This window comes from Procambarus clarkii, chromosome 82, assembly GCF_040958095.1.
Source record: "Procambarus clarkii isolate CNS0578487 chromosome 82, FALCON_Pclarkii_2.0, whole genome shotgun sequence".
Lineage (NCBI taxonomy): Eukaryota > Metazoa > Arthropoda > Malacostraca > Decapoda > Cambaridae > Procambarus > Procambarus clarkii.
The window spans coordinates 9923572-9945059 of NC_091231.1; the positions used below are offsets into that span (position 1 = coordinate 9923572).

A 21488-nucleotide genomic window follows, 5' to 3' on the forward strand; every position below is an offset into this window, starting at 1 on the left:
CCCACCTTAGTAGGTACAGCACAAAAATATCTTGCAATATTCCTAGTATATGAAGTGATTACAGAGCTCAAAGTGAATGCATGAGTGGGGGTGGGAAGTACGGCAAAGCGTGTACAGTAGTACATTGGGCAGCTATACTCAGACTCATCATGATGTATGAACATGACACTAAAATTCGACACTTGGACAGCAATGTATCCGCTTTAAGCCGAATTTATTCTTCATAAAAATGACTATTTAACTACTTTTATTATTTGAATGATCAAATATTGTCATTATCTTATGCTTCTAAAGCAAGGGAATGCATTTGGGCAAAGTTCAAAGCAGTTTTTCCGGATATTGAAGAGCGGTTATATCAATACCTGGCAACCAGGGAGGGATAGCGATATGTAGCAATGTACCGTACATTAGGCTGGCAACCTTCAGTGTTAACGTAACTCTCAATAGCGGAACATCTGTGTATTCCCTCTGTATCATACATCTGTTACTCGTCATCAGGTAACTTTATAACGTAGCGCTGAGGTATGATCGTAGAATGTTGCTGATATATTAATATAGCAAGGATGGCTGCTTGCCAACATACACACAGATGCCTTTGCGAACAGTGATGCCAAGTCTTAGATTTAGATTTAAATTTTTTAGTCAGATAAGGTACATACATTGAAGAAGACTTACAAACATAATGTTGGAATTTAAAGATAGAGTTAGCACATACAATGCCTAAAGCCACTAGTATGCAAAGCGTTTCGGGCTAGGTGTTGGGGGGGGACCACTTAGACTCAAACGTAATAGTAATTGAGCTTAAAGTATAAATTGTGTTGAAAAAAAATAAAAAGGGGGGAACATGGCAGAAAATAGCAATTTTATAACTTGGTCAACAAACAGAATTGTTTAAAATGATAAGACATGGGTTGACATTTAGGAGTAAGGTAGGTTACATGGAGTTTATTAGGTAGTATTTAGTTTTTACCTTAAACTGGTTGAGAGAAGTACAGCCTTTGACGTGATTGGGAACGACATTCCACATTCTGGGTCCTTTGATGTGTAGAGCATTTCTAGTTTGATTAAGTATTCTTGGAATATCAAATAGGTATTTGTTTCTGGTGTGGTGTCCATGGGTTCTGTCACAACCTTCTAAGAAGCTTTCAAGGTCATGATTGACATTACAGTTCAGAGTTTTAAATATATAGAGTTCACATGAGAGGATGTGCAGTGACTTAATATCTAACATTCAGAGATTTGAGAAAGGGTACCGAGTGATGTCTGGGGCCAGGTGTTAGATATTGTTCTAATAGCAGCTTTGTGTTGAGTAATTAGAGGACGTAAATTATTTTTGGTTGTAGAACCCCAAGCACAAATACCATAGTTGAGATAACGATAGATTAGAGAGTAATAGAGTGTCACCAGGGCAGGACGAGGTACAAAATATCTAATCTTAGAAAGAATGCCAACAGTTTTAGAAACTCTTTTGGGTATATTTAGAATGTGTCCTTGGAAATTCAGCTTGTTATCTATGAGGATACCAAGGAATTTACCATCAACTTTGTTACTAATCTGGATAGTGTAGTGTATACTTATAATTAAAATATACTTGGTGTATACTTCAGTTAAAACCTGCATTTCTTATACTTCATAATAACTTATTTTAATGCAAAGAGAGAAACTTAAAGAAATCCGTTGATATATGAATTATTTCTCTTGTTGAGAGTGCCAGAAAAACTTAGCAAGGATATTACAAAATTAGCAAACCCAGGCAGTGTGTTGCTGACAGCTGGTAACACTTGGGTAATTTAATTAATATTCAGGCCATACTCATCTCTGTGTGTGGACACCACGCCCATCCCGTGTGTGGACACCACGCCCATCCCGTGTGTGTGGACACCACGCCCATCCCGTGTGTGTGGACACCACGCCCATCCCTTGTGTGGACACCACGCCCATCCCGTGTGTGTGGACACCACGCCCATCCCGTGTGTGTGGACACCACGCCCATCCCGTGTGTGTGGACACCACGCCCATCCCGTGTGTGGACACCACGCCCATCCCGTGTGTGTGGACACCACGCCCATCCCGTGTGTGGACACCACGTCCATCCCGTGTGTGTGGACACCACGCCCATCCCGTGTGTGTGGACACCACGCCCATCCCGTGTGTGGACACCACGTCCATCCCGTGTGTGTGGACACCACGCCCATCCCGTGTGTGGACACCATGCCCATTCTCGTGTGTGTGTGTGTGTGAGGGCACCACGCCCATTACCGTATGTGTGTGGACACCACACCCATTCCCGTGTGTGTGTGTGTGTGTAATTACCTAAGTGTAGTTACAGGATGAGAGCTACGCTCGTGGTGTCCCGTCTTCCCAGCACTATTTGTCATATAACGCTTTGAAACTACTGACGGTCTTGGCCTCCACCACCTTCTCACTTAACTTGTTCCAACCGTCTACCACTCTATTTGCGAAGGTGAATTTTCTTATATTTCTTCGGCATCTGTGTTTAGCTAGTTTAAATCTATGACCTCTTGTTCTTGAAATTCCAGGTCTCGGGAAGTCTTCCCTGTCGATTTTATCAATTCCTGTTACTATTTTGTATGTAGTGATCATATCACCTCTTTTTCTTCTGTCTTCTAGTTTTGGCATATTTAATGCTTCTAACCTCTCCTCGTAGCTCTTGCCCTTCAGTTCTGGGAGCCACTTAGTAGCATGTCTTTGCACCTTTTCCAGTTTGTTGATGTGCTTCTTAAGATATGGGCACCACACAACAGCTGCATATTCTAGCTTTGGCCTAACAAAAGTCATGAACAATTTCTTTAGTATATCGCCATCCATGTATTTAAATGCAATTCTGAAGTTAGAAAGCATAGCATAGGCTCCTTGCACAATATTCTTTATGTGGTCCTCAGGTGATAGTTTTCTATCTAGAACCACTCCTAGATCTCTTTCTTTATCAGAATTCTTTAAAGATTTCTCACATAATATATAGGTTGTGTGGGGTCTATGTTCTCCTATTCCACATTCCATAACATGACATTTATTAACATTAAATTCCATTTGCCAAGTGGTGCTCCATATACTTATTTTGTCCAGGTCTTCTTGAAGGGCATGACAGTCATCTAAATTTCTTATCCTTCCTATTATCTTAGCATCATCAGCAAACATGTTCATATAATTCTGTGTGAATTCATATAATTCATATATATCATATATATATGTGTGTGTGTTTGTGTGTGTGTGTGTGTTTGTGTGTGTGTGTGTGTGTGTGTGTGTGTGTGTGTGTGTGTGTGTGTGTGTGTGTGTGTGTGTGTGTGTGTGTGGACACCACGCCCATTCCCGTGTGTGTGTGTGTGTGGACACCACGCCTATTCCCGTGTGTGTGTGTGTGTGTGTGTGTGTGTGTGTGTGTGTGTGTGTGTGTGTGTGTGTGTGAGAGGACACCACGCCTATTCCCGTGTGTGTGTGTGTGTGTGAGAGGACACCACGCCCATTCCCGTGTGTGTGTGTGTGTGTGGACACCACGCCCATTCCCGTGTGTGTGTATGGCATCACGCCCATTCCCGTGTGTGTGTGTGTGGACACCACGCCCATTCCCGTGTGTGTGTGTGTGTGGACACCACGCCCATTCCCGTGTGTGTGTGTGTGTGGACACCACGCCCATTCCCGTGTGTGTGTGTGTGTGTGTGGACACCACGCCCATTCCCGTGTGTGTGTGTGTGTGTGGACACCACGCCCATTCCCGTGTGTGTGTGGACACCACGCCCATTCCCGTGTGTGTGTGGACACCACGCCCATTCCCGTGTGTGTGTGGACACCACGCCCATTCCCGTGTGTGTGTGGACACCACGCCCATTCCCGTGTGTGTGTGGACACCACGCCCATTCCCGTGTGTGTGTGGACACCACGCCCATTCCCGTGTGTGTGTGGACACCACGCCCATTCCCGTGTGTGTGTGTGTGTGGACACCACGCCCATTCCCGTGTGTGTGTGGACACCACGCCCATTCCCGTGTGTGTGTGTGTGTGGACACCACGCCCATTCCCGTGTGTGTGTGGACACCACGCCCATTCCCGTGTGTGTGTGGACACCACGCCCATTCCCGTGTGTGTGTGGACACCACGCCCATTCCCGTGTGTGTGTGGACACCACGCCCATTCCCATGTGTGTGTGTGTGTGGACACCACGCCCATTCCCGTGTGTGTGTGTGTGTGGACACCACGCCCATTCCCGTGTGTGTGTGGACACCACGCCCATTCCCGTGTGTGTGTGTGTGTGGACACCACGCCCATTCCCGTGTGTGTGTGGACACCACGCCCATTCCCGTGTGTGTGTGGACACCACGCCCATTCCCGTGTGTGTGTGGACACCACGCCCATTCCCGTGTGTGTGTATGGCACCACGCCCATTCCCGTGTGTGTGTGTGTGTGGACACCACGCCCATTCCCGTGTGTGTGTGTGTGTGTGGACACCATGCCCATTCCTGTGTGTGTGTGTGTACTCACCTAGTTGTACTCACCTAGTTGTGCTTGCGGGGGTTGAGCTCTGGCTCTTTGGTCCTGCCTCTCAACCGTCAATCAACAGGTGTACAGATTCCTGAGCCTATTGGGCTCTATCATATCTACACTTGAAACTGTGTATGGAGTCAGCCTCCACCACATCACTGCCTAATGCATTCCATTTGTCAACCACTCTGACACTAAAAAAGTTCTTTCTAATATCTCTGTGGCTCATTTGGGCGCTCAGTTTCCACCTGTGTCCCCTTGTGCGTGTGCCCCTTGTGTTAAATAGCCTGTCTTTATCTACCCTATCAATTCCCTTGAGAATCTTGAATGTGGTGATCATATCCCCCCTAACTCTTCTGTCTTCCAGCGAAGTGAGGTTTAATTCCCGTAGTCTCTCCTCGTAGCTCATACCTCTCAGCTCGGGTACTAGTCTGGTGGCAAATCTTTGAACCTTTTCCAGTTTAGTCTTATCCTTGACTAGATATGGACTCCATGCTGGGGCTGCATACTCCAGGATTGGCCTGACATATGTGGTATACAAAGTTCTGAATGATTCTTTACACAAATTTCTGAATGCCGTTCGTATGTTGGCCAGCCTGGCATATGCCGCTGATGTTATCCTCTTGATATGTGTTGCAGGAGACAGGTGTGTGTGTGTGTGTGTGTGTGGACACCATGCCCATCCTGTATTGAGGATGGGAGTTTTTATTGGGGTGGGAAGTTTTCAAGTTATTCTATTGAATATTGTATTATTTTCAATTGTGAATATATTATGAACGCAGTTCAATGTAATTGTATTTTTTTGTTTTGTTACGGTTTTAAAAAACTGTTATATTAACACAAAATCAATCACAAAATATATACATATGTTTGCAAGCAGTAAGTCTGATGTAAAAAGAAAATGTTTGTCATTTATTATTTATAGTAATTAGTAAATAGAAATAGGTAATATTTCTCTTGAAATATTTTATTCAAAAGTATGAGTTAATTATTATAGTAACCCCAATACTTGCATTCCTATTTTGTAATTTACCTGTTGGACCTAATGTGTCAGTCAGGTATAGGGTTCCCTGTCAAACCTAATGTATCAACCAAGTTGGGGCTTCCTGTCAAACCTAATATGTCTGCGAGGTAGGGACTCCCTATTGAATCTAATGTGTCAGCCAAGTAGAGGGTCCTCGAAATTTTACAAAATATTTCAAGAGTTCCTCCAAAGAAAGAAGGTCGTGAATCAATGGACTATAAATCGTCAGGTGTTTGCAGGTGTGATGTGGGCCCGGGCAGCAGGGAGCCGAGGTCTATCCTTGGTCAGACACTTCACCTCCTCCTTCCCGAAGCCTTACACAGTTCCTGAAGGCTCATGGGGTGCCAACAGGTGAGAACGTCACAGGTAAAATTTCGTTAAACTACTCTTGATGTGTACTCTTTGTTTACAATATTACAGGAATCTCTTCCTTTCTGATATTTATTCAAATATTTTAGTTACATTGTGTTGTGGATTTACATTTTTAAAGGGATTTTTAAATAATTAGTTTAAATTTAGGCAGTTTTACTTTATCCATCCCTGGCAGAGGTAAGAGGTTTATATATATATATATATATATATATATATATATATATATATATATATATATATATATATATATATATATATATATATATATATATATATATATATATATATATATATATATATATATATATATATATATATATATATATATATATATATATATATATATATATATATATATATATATATATATATATATATATATATATATATATATATATATATATATATATATATATATATATATATATATATATATATATATATATATATATATATATATATATATATATATATATATATATATATATATATATATATATATATATATATATATATATATATATATATATATATATATATATATATATATATATATATATATATATATATATATATATATATATATATATATATATATATATATATATATATATATATATATATATATATATATATATATATATATATATATATATATATATATATATATATATATATATATATATATATATATATATATATATATATATATATATATATATATATATATATATATATATATATATATATATATATATATATATATATATATATATAGGTGGCAGTCCCCATGTGGTAGTGCTAAAGCACTTGCCCGGTGCTTTGAGAGTGCTTTGGCCTGGGTTCCTATCCTGGCCTGGGAGGATTGACTGGGTGCCAATCCTTAACTGTAGTCTCTGTTCACCCAGCAGTGAATGATTTTATTTATATTACATTATATATATATATATATCACCGATAGCACTACAGATCATTACCCCACATTTCTCTTAACTAACATTAGCAAACCACCTCTTGAGTCAAGAGTGATACGTTTTAGACTACACAATGAAACTGCTATAGACAATTCTATAACTGCTGCTGATAATGTCAACTGGGAGTCCGAGTTAGGTAACATAGTGGACATCAACCTTGCAGTACAATCTTTTCTTCAAAAAACTCTTAGCCTTTATAATACCCACTGTCCTATGCTTACAAAACAAGTCACAACCAAAAGGCTTAACAATCCCTGGCTTACAAAGGGAATACTTAAATCTATTAATAAAAAACATGACCTGGAGAAGAAGTATAGGTTAGGAATTGTCTCCAAAGAATTCTCAAAGAATTACTCATTATTGCTGTCTAAGATAATTAGACGAGCCAAAACTAAATACTATGAAGATAAATTTACCCAAATAAAGAGCAACATTAAACAAACTTGGAGAACAATTTCTCAAATATTGGGATCAAAGAAGTCTTTAAATAACAAACCGACTCTCCTGTCTAATAACGATGGTCAGCTTTCAGCCTCTGATTCTGCTACTGAGTTCAATAGGTTCTTCTCTTCCATTGGTTCATCCCTTGCAAATGATATTCCATCTTCCAGTACAGACATTAATGACTATCTTTCAGGTAACTATCCACAGTCTCTGTACCTAAAGCCTATTAATTCCACTGACGTCAATGAGATAATCCTTTCCCTTAAAACCAAGTCTGGTGCCCTTGAGGAGATACCAACTTTAATTTACAAAAAAGCCTCCAGATCTTTAGCCCCTGCCATTGCTTTGCTCTTCAACAAGTCACTTGAACTCCAAACCTTCCCAGATATTCTAAAAAAAGCGAGAGTAACGCCTGTCCACAAATGCGGTAATCTCACAGATGTTAACAACTACAGACCTATATCTATCCTGCCAAACTTGTCAAAAATTTTTGAAAAACTAATCTATAAGCAGCTTTACTCATATCTAGCCAAACTCAATATACTTAGCCCTTGCCAATATGGCTTCAGACCCAAAAAAAGCACTAACGATGCACTTATTAGTATGCTTAACTCGATTCATACAGCTCTTGATAAAAATGAGTTCTCTGTTGGGTTGTTTGTGGACCTGCGTAAAGCTTTTGACACTGTCAACCACCAAAACCTTCTTCTTAAATTACATCATTATGGAGTCAGAGGACACTCCCTACAATACCTCAAATCCTACCTTACTGACAGGCTCCAATATGTTTCTGTGAATAATACAATTTCTCCCACCCTACCCATCAACATTGGTGTTCCCCAGGGCAGCATACTTGGCCCTCTCCTCTTTCTCATCTACATTAATGACCTTCCAAATGCCTCCCAACACCTCAAACCAATTCTATTTGCTGACGACACAACCTTCATTTACTCCAGTCCTGATCCCCTTGCTCTAAATGCCACAGTAAATACTGAGCTAAATAAAGTCCATCTGTGGCTAACTGCCAACAAACTCACCCTTAACATTGACAAAACCTTTTATATATTCTGTTTGGCAATAAATCCTCTAATCAAATAAATCTCAAAATAAACAATACCCAAATTTGTAACAAATTAGATGGCAAATTCCTTGGCATTCTCATTGACCACAAGCTTAATTTCCAGGGACACATTCTAAACATATCAAAAAAAGTTTCAAAAACTGTGGGCATTCTTTCTAAGATCAGATATTATGTACCACGCCCTGCCCTGGTGACTCTCTATTACTCCCTTATCTATCCATATCTCAACTATGGTATTTGTGCTTGGGGCTCTACTACCCAAAATCACTTACGTCCTCTAATTACTCAACACAAAGCTGCTATTAGGACAATATCCAATTCTGGCCCCAGACACCACTCGGTACCCCTACTTAAATCTCTGAATATGTTAGACATTAAGTCACTGCACATTCTCTCATGTGTATTATACATATATAAAACGCTAAACTATAATGCCAATCCTGATCTCAAAAGCTTCATAGAAGGTTGTATCAGAACCCATGAGCATCACACCAGAAATAAATACAGTTTTGATATTCCTAGAGTACGACTTAATCAAACTAGAAATGCTCTACAAATCAAGGGGCCCAGAATGTGAAATGACCTTCCCAACCATGTTAAAGACTGTACCTCACTCAACCAGTTTAAGTTAAAAGCGAAGCTATACCTAATAAATTCCCTGTAACCTACCTTACCCTTCTATTGTCAACCAATGTCTGTTTTTTTCTTTAAAGAGCGCTGTTTGTCGACATAATTGTATTTGTGCTGCTTTTTCATCTATGTTTTCATTTCTTGTTTTCATTCTACTCATTATGCTCAATTAGTATTAAGCTTGTCATTTAAGTTTATCATGCCCGAAACACTTTGCGTAATAGTGGCTTTAGGCATTGTATGTACTAGCTATACCTATAAGTTAAACAATCCTTGTAAATATTTATTGTATGTATGTACCTTACCTAAATAAAATTGTATTGTATTGTATTGTATTGTATATATATATATATATATATATATATATATATATATATATATATATATATATATACTGTATATATATATATATATATATATATATATATATATATATATATATATATATATATATACTGTATATATATATATATATATATATATATATATATATATATATATATATATATATATATATATATATATATATATACAGTATATATATATATATATATATATATATATATATATATATATATATATATATATATATATATATATATATATATATATATATAATGTAATATAAATAAAATCATTCACTGCTGGGTGAACAGAGACTACAGTTAAGGATTGGCACCCAGTCAATCCTCCCAGGCCAGGATAGGAACCCAGGTCAAAGCACTCTCAAAGCACCGGGCAAGTGCTTTAGCACTACCACATGGGGATTGCCACCTCCCCATGACATTATCCCTTACTTCCCCATTAAATTACCAAATTTATGACATTACCTTGCAGTTGATTGATGGTGTTCAGTTCCAGTCCTAACCCTCCTGTTCTGAATGACACAGTGAACACTGAACTAAAAATAGTCCATCTTGGGTTAACTGCTAACAAACTCACTCTTAACATTGACAAAACCGTCTATATTTTGGTTGATAATAAATACACAGATCAAATTAACCTAAGAATAAACAATACCCTAATTAGTAAGAGAGTAGATGGAGTATTCCTTGGTGTTCCTATTGATAAAAAGTTGAATTTCCAGTATCATTTACAAACTATAAAAAAAAATCTAAAACAGTTTGGATTCTTTCTCTAAAATCATATACTACATACCTCGCTTTGCCCTGGTAACACTATTTTACTCCCTCATCTATCCTTATCTCACCTATGACATCTGTGCCTGGGGTTCTACTACCCAAAATTATCTACGACCTCTAATTACTCAACACAAGTTAGTAATTAGAATAACAAATTCAAGCCCCAGACAGCACTCAGGCCCTGTAGTACACTCTCCTCCTTAGAGCTGTATGTACCCCTCAGGGTTGCATGTAGTACCCTCCCCCAGGACTGTATATATCTCACCTCCAGGGCTACATGTTGTACTGTCTCACCACCCAGGGCTGCATGTAATACATTTTTATATCCCTCAGGACTGCACGTAGCACCCTGTCATCTGTCCCAGGGTTGTATATGTTTCTCACATTCTTCAGGGCAGCACGTCTGGAGTTGGCAGCAGCATACAGAGGATTGGACTTGCTTGGTCTTAATGAAGGTGTATCAAATCATCTGAGCGTGATGGCTCCGCGGGCAAATGGTGAAGGAGATGTGATGCTGGTCTTCCCAGAAGGTCTTCACTGGAAGGAGGTAAGGGAGTGTTGTCTTTAGAATCTTTTCACATGCGGGCATCTTAGGGAAGTTGAGTTTTAAGCTAAAGCATCTACACAGCTGAATGAAACAGTGTATTTACACATTAAAATCACAATAACAACATATATCTGTGAGAGTCTTTGAAGCAGGATGGTGGGATTAAACAAATGTCCTAGGCCACTGCAGATGCTGGTAAGATCGCATCATCCTGTGTTGGAATCGAACCAGCATCTTGTGGTCACTGGAGACACTGGTAAGATCCTACTGTCCTACGGTGGGATCAATCCAGCATCCTGGGTTACTGCAGATTTTGGTAAGATCCCACAGTCCAGTTCCAAAGATATTCTCAAAATATAATTATATATGCAAACTGATATTGAAACATAACTAGCAGTCAGTTTTGTTATTTTTGTTTAAAGATTAGTCCTTAATTTATTTTAACCTGGCACTTAGAAGCAGTTACCAATCAATGACTATAGGGAAGTGAGGTATACTGTAGCTCTTTGTGTCCCTGCTTACTAGGCTTATTGTGTTTTTTAGCTTTAACCACTGTATTGCGCCTTAGTTTAAATTGACACTCACCTGTGCTCATAAAAAAAATGTATTCCCTCAAATTTTTTTAATTCTAATACTGCATTGTTAAAATGTGATGGAGGCGAGGACGTCTGACAATATTCAGGCTTTGATAGAGTACTCGTCAGCGGCGGTGTGCTTCAACCCAGCAGTGTGGCGAGGGTTGCTGCAATTACATTTTTACATAATTATTTCAATGTCTTTGAATGTTTTTTTTATCTATTTTTTACAGTAATATTATTTAATAGTGTGTAATTTGATGAATTTCTATAGTTAAATGTGTGGACATTGCTATGCTCAAAAATATGGTGCTCATATCTAGTGACATGTATATTATATTCTTAGATCAATAAAAGTGTTTTGCTGTTATTACACTATATGCACACATTATATAAATCTGTAACTTATACAAGTTTGGGTGACATTATTCAAAGAGTTTAGTGGTTTTGTTGTCTATTTAGTATAGTCTTGGTTACAAAAGTCAGTTATTGGAAATGTTATCAGATATTAAAATCTAAAATAAGATCACTAAAATCAGATATTATGTTCCCCACTCTGCTCTCCTCTCATTATACTATTATAATATACTCTTTTATTTAGCTTTTACTTATTACCAGATAAAATATAATTGCTCAACTTTTGAGATCTTAAAGCTATCATAAATATTTTTTTATTTTTAACTACCGGTAATCAAGAATTGTTGTAATGTTCTTAATTTTTTAATTCTCTTTCTTCCGTAAAATGAGATTTTATACTCCTGTGCATTTGATATCATGAATTAAGCTGTCATAAACATATCATTTAATCTCATCAAGCAAATGTTTTGATATTATAATTGGTAAATAATATTTCTTTTTATGTTGCAGGTAACAGCCAGTAATCTGGTGGGGCTCGATAGTGATGCTCAGACAGTAGAGGGAGAAGGATCTCCTGAAACCACTGCATCTTGCATCCATCTCTCCATCCACAAGATGCGATCAGACATCCGGGTTATCATGCACACTCATCAGCCTTACGTTTCTGCCCTTGGTCTGTTCATCATCTTCTCTCACACACACACACACACACACACACATACACACACACACACACACACACACACACACACACACACACACACACACACACACACACACATACACATACACATACACATACATACACACATGAAAGCATGAAATACCTCTAGAGCCCAGCAACCATTGTGTCCTAGTCTTGGACTACATGATGGAATTCAAACTTGTGACCATGGGACAAGAGTCCCATGGGGGTGCGTACAAGTCCCATGGGTCCATTGTGTACAAGAGAGCCTCCCAAGCCCTTGCCCCACCCATAGCAGTACTGTTCAACAAATCTATAGAGTGTCACACCTTCCCTGATATCCTCAAAAAAGCAAGAGTAACGCCAGTCCATAAAGGAGGCAATCCGGCGGACATAAACAATTATAGACCAATATCAAATCTACCCATTCTATCAAAAATATTTGAAAAAATTATTTACAAACAGCTCTATTCCTACCTCGTAAAATTCGACATACTCAGCCCCTGCCAGTTTGGCTTCCGGTCCCAAAAGAGCACCAACGATGCAATCATTAGTCTCCTTGACGTTATCTACTCAGCCCTTGACAAAAATGAGTTTCCGATTGGACTCTTCATTGACCTAAGAAAAGCCTTTGATACTGTTAATCACAACTACCTCTTACTTAAACTCCAGCATTATGGAATCCGAGGCCTTGCCCTTGACTACATCCGATCCTATCTTAGTGACAGACACCAATATGTAACCATCAATGGTACAACTTCTTCCACTCTACCAATTACCGTTGGAGTGCCACAGGGCAGCATCTTAGGACCTCTTCTATTTCTTATATATATAAACGATCTGCCTAATGTCTCTAATATTCTCAAACCTATACTGTTTGCTGACGATACTACTCTTATCTATTCAAACCTCAACCCACATACACTAAATAATGTTGTGAATAATGAATTAAAAAAAGTCCACTTATGGATGTCAACGAACAAACTAACATTAAACATCGAAAAGACTTACTACATCTTATTTGGAAGCAAATCATCAAATGCAATTCAGCTACAGATAGACAACATTAACATCAGTAATAAAGATGATGGCAAGTTTCTTGGCCTATTCCTAGACAACAGACTCAACCTCAGCACCCACATTCAACACATAACTAAGAAAGTCTCTAAGACAGTTGGTATACTCTCCAAAATCAGATATTATGTTCCTAACTCTGCTCTCCTCTCACTATATTATGCACTAATCTACCCCTATCTTAATTATGGTATCTGTGCATGGGGGTCTACCACTGCAAATCACCTTAAGCCCATCATCACACAGCAAAAATCTGCTATCAGAATGATAACTAACTCAGCTTTCAGACAACACTCAGCTCCCTTGTTTAAATCCCTAAACTTGCTAAATATTAACTCCCTCCACACATTCTCTTGTGTCAACTACATTTACAAAACCCTGTTCTTAAATGCAAACCATGCTCTGAAACTCTCCCTGGACAGATGTAATAGGACCCATTATCACCACACCAGAAATAAATATCTCTTTGATATCCCCAGGGTCAAACTTAATCTGTGTAAACACTCTATGCAAATTAAGGGACCTAGTCTATGGAACTCACTCCCTAGTGAATTGAAAAACTGTAAAACTTTTGCCTTATTTAAAAGCAAAACCAAAAAGTACCTAACTTCATCTTCTTAGTTTCCTACACTGAGCTTTAAATTTGCTCTGTACCTAGTGTTACCCAATCTCCTAATTTTTATGTAATATCAAACAACCTTATCATTGTGTTCATTGCTGTCTTCTTTTATGTGCTAGCCATATGCTGTATTGTGACTACCAATTTTTGTCAACTACCATTCAAGCTGTCATTGCAACCAATCTTATATTGTCTCTGCTGTATTGTGCCTACCAATTTTTTTGTCAACTACCATTCAAGCTGTCATTGCAATCAATCTTAGCTACCTATGTGCTTTAATATACTGTACCTACAATTTTCTCTCATCTTTTTTTCATTTCATGTAATCTGTTATCATTTTTTGTCTATAATTTTGCAAGTATTTACCTCCTTAAAATTTTCTTAGATTAAGGACCTGCCCGAAATGCTGCGCGTGCTAGTGGCTTTACAAGACTGTAATTACCATATTTGTATCCTCACATTCCTTATGTACATTCTTGTATATGCATAAATAAATAAATAAATAAATAAATAAAGAGGTCTGGGAAAGGAGAGTTGACTACAGGAAAGGGGATTACAGGAGGATAAGGGACTATCTGGAAGAAGTGCAGTGGGAGAAAGAAATTTGAGGAAAAAACAGTCCAAGATATGATGGACCTGGTCATACGGAAATGTCAGGAGGCCAAAGAGAGATTTATTCCAACAGTAAAGGGAAAAAATAAGAGGGGATATAATAACCCATGGTTTAATAGACAGTGCCAGGAAGCAAAAATGGCCAGCAGGCGGGAGTGGAGGAAGTACAGAAGACAAAGGACAGAGGACAACAGGAACAGATGCAACAGAGCTAGGAATGATTACATTAACATAAGACGAACATCGGAAAGGAACTATGAGAACAATATTGCGATCGAAGCAAAAAAGCAATGTTTGCATATCATATCTCAGCTTTTATCCTATCCTCATATCTCTTCCAAGTATTAAATAGACATATAGGCTTATCGCTTCCACTTGGTGAATACCATATTTTTTGGCATACAAGACGCACTTAATGAAGATATTTTGTTCTATTTTGTATATTTCATCATAAATTTATTGAAAGTGATTTTCAAGTAGGTTTCTAGGTGGAAAACACACATGCTTCTGTGTGTGTATAATCAGATAATATTATGTATACTTTATATATTCTATATACATATATACAGTATATATGCTACATATATGAATATATACAGCTGTACACTAGACATATTCACTTGGTTGGACCAAAAACACATGTCCTATTCCCTGATAAATGCAATATATTATGTCCCATTTTCCATAACACTGACCTCTGTGCCCAACCCACACACCTGAAAATAAAGGATGTAATGAAGTGTTGATTTGTCCTGAACGATTCAGGACAAACCAAAACATTGTCACTTTCATTAATTTCAGACGTGTGGGTTTAGTGTCTAATTTTCAACCACATTATTGTGACTTGTTAGCTACACTAACTTGTATGTTGTGAACCTTTCAGCTAGCCTTGAAGACAGTGAGATGAAGATGGTTCATCAGAACTCCCTTAGGTTCTGGAAGGACATAGCCTATGACCCTCACTACAGTGGCGTTGCCTATGCCTTTGAGGAGGGAGAGAGGATGGGAAAGATACTAGGTAAGGAAAGCAAGGGACACAAGAAGGATAGGGAAAATAAACAAGCTTAAGAGAAAGCGGGAATTAAAGGCTAGCAAAGACTAAGTGAGAGCAGGAAATAATAGGAAAGCTTAAGAGAGCCAGATTGGCTAGGAAATGGTATAAAAGCTTAAGAGAGGGCATAAAAGGGTTAGATATGGTAGGAAAGCATTGGAAAGGGCAAGAGCAAATGAATTTTAAGTATAGTAAAGAGTTAAAAAGGATAGGAAGGTGTAAGAAAGTTGAAAACAATAATTTCAATTACAGTAAGTAAAATGTAGACAAAGCACTGTCAGAAAAGTTCTTTAGAATCAAGAGCTAAATGATAAAAAATGGAAACTAATTTAGAAAAAGACTGATAGAAGGAATGAAACACTAATGACAAAGTTTTTGAAGGGAACATAGAATAAAATCAAAATAATAATCTAATTTAAATTAGAGAAACATTAACAACTAAGTATTACTATGAATACTTGACTATGTATTTTGGTCTATAGCTCTTTCTATAGAAACTAGTAATTCATGTAACCATTTCAAGTCAATATTGTGTTTGTATGCTGTGGCACAATGGTCTACATCCTCGGCTCACAACCGAAAGACCCCAGGTTCAGTCAAGACAGCAAGGGCCTCCTGACTGTACCCCTCCAGGGTACTGTCAGGGCTATCTACCTGTAGTAATTTATTTATTTATATATTTACAAGAAGGTACAATGGGTTTGTGGGAGTACATAATATTGGTATTTTTACATTTTTGCAAAGCCATTCCCATGTTGGGAATATCAAAGAAATACAGTATTAATTTCTGGTGTGGTACTCATGGGTTCTATTACACTTATCAAGGAAAAGTTTTAGATCAAGATTTAGGAACAAAGTTTTGTACATGTAAATAGCACAAGAGAATGTGTGGAGTGAGTGTATGTTTAGCATGATTAAGAACTTAAACAAAGGGGTTGTGTGTTGTCTGAAAACAGAGTTTGTTATAGTTCTGATAGCAGATTTTTGCTGGGTGATGATGGGCTTGAAGTAATTTGCAGTTGATGAACCCCATATACAGATACCATATGTAAGATAGGGATAGAATAGTGAGTAGTATAATGAGAGGAGAGCAGAGTGGGGAACATAACATCTGGTTTTAGAAAGTGTACCGACCGTTTTTGAGACTTTTTACTGTATTGTATGTGGGTGTTGATAATGTTAACATTGTCTATTTGAAGTTGAATTTGATTTGATGATTTACTTCCGAATAAAATGTTGTAAGTCTTTTCTATGTTCAGTGTGAGTTTGTTGGTTGACATCCATGATTGGATATTTTTTAATTCATTGTCTACAGTATTATTTAGTGTGCACTTGCTGGGGTCTGAATAGATGAAGGTAGTATTGTCAGCAAATAATATAGGTTTAAGAATGTTTGAAACATTTGTAAATCATTGAATATAAGAAATAGCAGAGGTCCTAAGATGCTGCTCTGTGGCACTTCCTACTGTTAATAGTAGAGTCGGGGGAAGGCTATGTCATTGATGGCTACATATCACTAAGATAGGATTGAATATAGTTCAGGGTCAGGCCTCAGATTCCATAGTGGTGAAGGTAAAGTAAGAGGTAGTTATGGTTTACTAGTATCAAAGGCATTTCTCAGGTCAATGAAGAAGCCGAAGTATTTAATGAATTTAATTAATAATAATGAATTTAATTCCACTTTGCCCTTCCTCCAGGGTACCGTCAAGGCTATCTAGTAATCCCCACTAGGGCACACCCTCCTGTGTACGGTCAAGACTATCTAGTAATCCCACTAGGCTCCTCATCAAGGGTACTGTCAAGACTATCTAGTAATCCCACTAGGCTCCTCATCAAGGGTACTGTCAAGACTATCTAGTAATCCCACTAGGCTCCTCATCAAGGATACTGTCAAGGCTATCTAGTAATCCCACTAGGGTTCTCATCAAGGGTACTGTCAAGGTTATTTAGTAATCCTATTAGGCCCCCCCTCCTTCAATGTGCTATCAGGGCTATCTAGTAATCCCACTATGTAGGCCCCTAGATGGGCCCTGCATAGCATAGTCCATTGAACATAGTCCAGGGGCCTACATTGGCCATAGTCAGGCCAATGTAGCAAGCCTTCTTCCCCAAACATTTGATATTCTACTTTATTATCAATCAGATTCTATTTCATAAAAATTATGAATTTCAAAATTATAATATTAAAAAAAAATGAGAGCTTCCAAGACAGGTTAATATCTATCAAATTAGATTTGCATATTGCCATTTCAATGGATTTAATTTTGCAACTTACATACATCACCTTCAACAAAGCTGTTACATGTATTCATTATGCAACAAAATATGCATTCATATACATATTAACTTATGAATAATTTTGCTTGTGTTTAGCACTGTGAGCATGATTAATTATTTTGACATTGTTCAATGCAGGTGACAAACATGTCCTGATAATGGGCAATCATGGAGTCCTTACTGTTGCTCCAACTGTATCCATGGCCTTCGAGATGCTCTATTACCTGGAACGGGCAGCGATGACTCAGGTAAAGCACTTTACTATTCAAAAGTGAAAGATGGTTTAAAGTATCTTTATGTAGGTGATGAATGTTTAATGGGTCTTCATTCAAAAAATTCGAAATTCACATTTTTATTCAAAAGACTGTGTGTGTACAAAGAACTTAAGATTATGTACAATTGTGGGGACAGGAGTTACACACACTAATGAAGCCTCTAGTATTCAAAGTGTTTTGGGCAAAACTTTAAATAATTTGGAACAAATTTATTTACAGCTGTTACAGGGTAAACATTTAATACTAAAATGGAAGCTAACAAAAATTGTAAAAGTTCAAGAAAAATAACAGATAAATACAATAAAAAGATGATACTTATGATGACGGGCATAAACTACACCCTGTATCACATTATGGCATCAGTAGTTTTTAGCAACAGTACAGTAGTTTATTTACATTAATAACAATGAAAATACTGTACTAGGGAGTAATTTAGAAAAGCAACTGGAACATAACAGAACATAAAGTATAATTTAAGCTTAATGGGGCCAACACTTTAAAATAAACAAGGATAAAAAAAGGACACGAGTAAACACTTTATAAATGAAATGCAAAAATTGGATGACATTTAATGAAGAAAGGACATATTATTTAGTAAATAAAATTTAAGACAATATTAACACAATGACAACTTAAAACTAGGGTAAATGTAAGAAAAATTACCTATATGATAATATCATGTACTCAGTATAATAAGTAAATATTTCTTAGTCTCTCTTAAACTGGCTGGGAGATGTGCAGCTTTTAATTACATTTGGGAGGTCATTCCACAATTTGGAATTCTTGATTTCCATAGCATTTCTGCTTTGGTTGAGTCTCACTCTAGGAACATCAAAGAGATGTTTGTTCCTTGTGTTGCAATATGGTTCCATTCATATGAATGAACCATATTGCAACGTATGAAATATGGTTGTAATTACCTTATACAGGAGTGTTAAAATAGTTTTTATACAGGTGAGGGATGATTAAAATTTCTGGTATACATGTGGGTGATTGTTAAAATTGCCTTTATACAGATAACACTTTGAAACTGTTTATTTAGTGCTTCACACGTTTCTTTTTTTTCCATTCACCATGATCTGTTCTCCATTTTCAATCTCTGGATTTTATCCTTTACCTGCAATTTCTTTGTTGTTTTACACTTAATGCAATCCCTTTTTCAAAGTTTGTTCCTGCCTCTCTTCTGTCATATATTGTTTCTTGCTTGTTTATATTGCTGGTACATTTGAGGGGTAGGCCTCTTCCTATACTGATTCCATTTGTTTTTCTTTGTTCTCTAGCCCTCGCACAATTTATGTTGAACCAATCCTGCTTTCTAGTTCTTGTGCATGTACTCACCCAATTGTGTGTGTGTATGTTTACACGTGAAATAATTATCTGAGTGAAATATATTTTAATAATTTCATTGCTTATACTGTACTCCAGATACTGGCAATGTCTACCAAGCAGAAGTTACGAGAGATCTCAGAAGAAGTAATCAAAGCAATGTTTCCAGAATACATGAAGCGAGCCCAGAATTATGCTGATGTGTTTTTCTATGCTTACTACAGACTCCTAAAGCAGTCACAACCTGATTTTGAACAGTGATACATCTTGCCTTTGTATATGCATCTATGCAGTGATGCAAGGCCCAGTTTGCCTAATAAACCGAGTTTTCCTAAAGTTATATATTTTCCAATTTTTTCTTATGAAGTGATAAAGCTTTCCATTATACTGTATTTTTTTTTTTTGAGTCAAAACTAACATAGACATATGACTAAACCTAACCTCACCTAACCTATCATGCATAGGTTTTGCCTAACCTAACCAAAGGTTAGGGGTAGGCCTCTACTCCTACCTAACCAAAGGTTAGGTTATTGGTTAGGTTAGCCTAACCAAAACTAACATAACTAAGTTAGTAATTCAAATTCTTAATATAATAATATTACTTAATCCAATTGAAATTTGTTATATATATATATATATATATATATATATATATATATATATATATATATATATATATATATATATATATATATATATATATATATATAATATATATATATATATAATATATATATATCTCACTAAGAACTCTTTGACCCGGCCAGGATTCGAACCCATGCCGTCTAGGATCACCCCTAAACGTACACAGTACCGTGACCACCGCACCAATGGATCATTGGTGCGGTGGTCACGGTACTGTGTACGTTTAGGGGTGATCCTGGACGGCATGGGTTCGAATCCTGGCCGGGTTAAAGAGTTCTTAGTGATATATGGCTTGCGCGTTCATGCAGCTTTCTCACATATATATATATATATATATATATATATATATATATATATATATATATACACACACACACACACACACACACACACACACACACACACACACACACACACACACACACACACACACACACAGCTCAACCCCCGCAAACACAACTAGGTGAGTACAGCTCAAACCCCGCAAGCACAACTAGGTGAGTACAACTAGGTGAGTACACACACACACACACGTATTATTTAGAGTTAAACGGCAGGTTTTTCTCTGAATGCTCTGTATTCCCTTCTCCAAGGCTATGGGTTCCTACAATTGCACCAGAGGTGGTACCCTTATATTATATAAATAATTATGTATAAGAAAAAAGGTTCCATGGAAAGCAATAAAAGTCACTTGTGTAGTAAGAATCATAGAAAATGTATCTGACACAATATTCACTTTTTATCATTGTGTGCTTGGCCATTTCCTTAAAGAGTTAAAAAAATTGTGTGTAATTTGGTCGATACGACCGTCTAAATTTACTTGTTTATGCTGAGAAAATATTTTCTAGTGTTTGAACTACACTTTGTAATTTTTTTCATATAGAATACGGTAGCATCACATTGCTGTGTACTGTATACCTAAGCTTGTTAATAAAAACAAAAAGAATTCTGGGTTTGAATCCCGGGCAGGACAGAAATTGGGCACATTTCCTATCACTTAATGCCCCTGTCCACTTAACAGTAAGTAGGTACCTAGGAATTATATAGGTTACTGTGGGGTTGCATCATGGGAAGGGTCAGTAATTCGCCATCGATATATGCCTAACGTGTATAAATACACTCTGGCTGCCTTTCCCGAAACACTGAATTATAATATTAATAATAATTTGTTTTGTCTGGGAAAGGAAGTCTGATCTTCCCTCAGGATGCAAGCCCACATCAGTTGGTACCTCCCAAGTACCTTTTTACTGCTAGGTGAATAGAAACGCACCCAACCATTTAG

At 37.3% G+C, this 21488-nt stretch overlaps 1 protein-coding gene across 3 annotated transcripts; it reads left to right on the forward strand.

The window, feature by feature from the left end:
* Positions 1–360: 360 nt before the first annotated feature.
* LOC123764320 (putative aldolase class 2 protein RP493) lies at positions 361–19897 on the forward strand. Of its 3 annotated transcripts, none has more exons than XM_045751921.2 (7): positions 361–498; positions 5760–5871; positions 10557–10710; positions 12153–12315; positions 15516–15650; positions 18099–18208; positions 19661–19897. In XM_045751921.2, exons 2-7 carry the CDS (start codon positions 5765–5767, stop codon positions 19820–19822), a joined length of 831 nt encoding a protein of 276 aa, XP_045607877.2. In that variant the 5' UTR covers positions 361–498; positions 5760–5764; the 3' UTR covers positions 19823–19897. The 3 variants fall into 3 exon arrangements, with proteins under 3 accessions (XP_045607877.2, XP_045607879.2, XP_069172192.1); XM_045751923.2 differs by having other exon boundaries at positions 397–498; positions 5750–5871; XM_069316091.1 differs by lacking the exon at positions 361–498 and adding an exon at positions 2180–2198.
* Positions 19898–21488: the final 1591 nt, after the last annotated feature.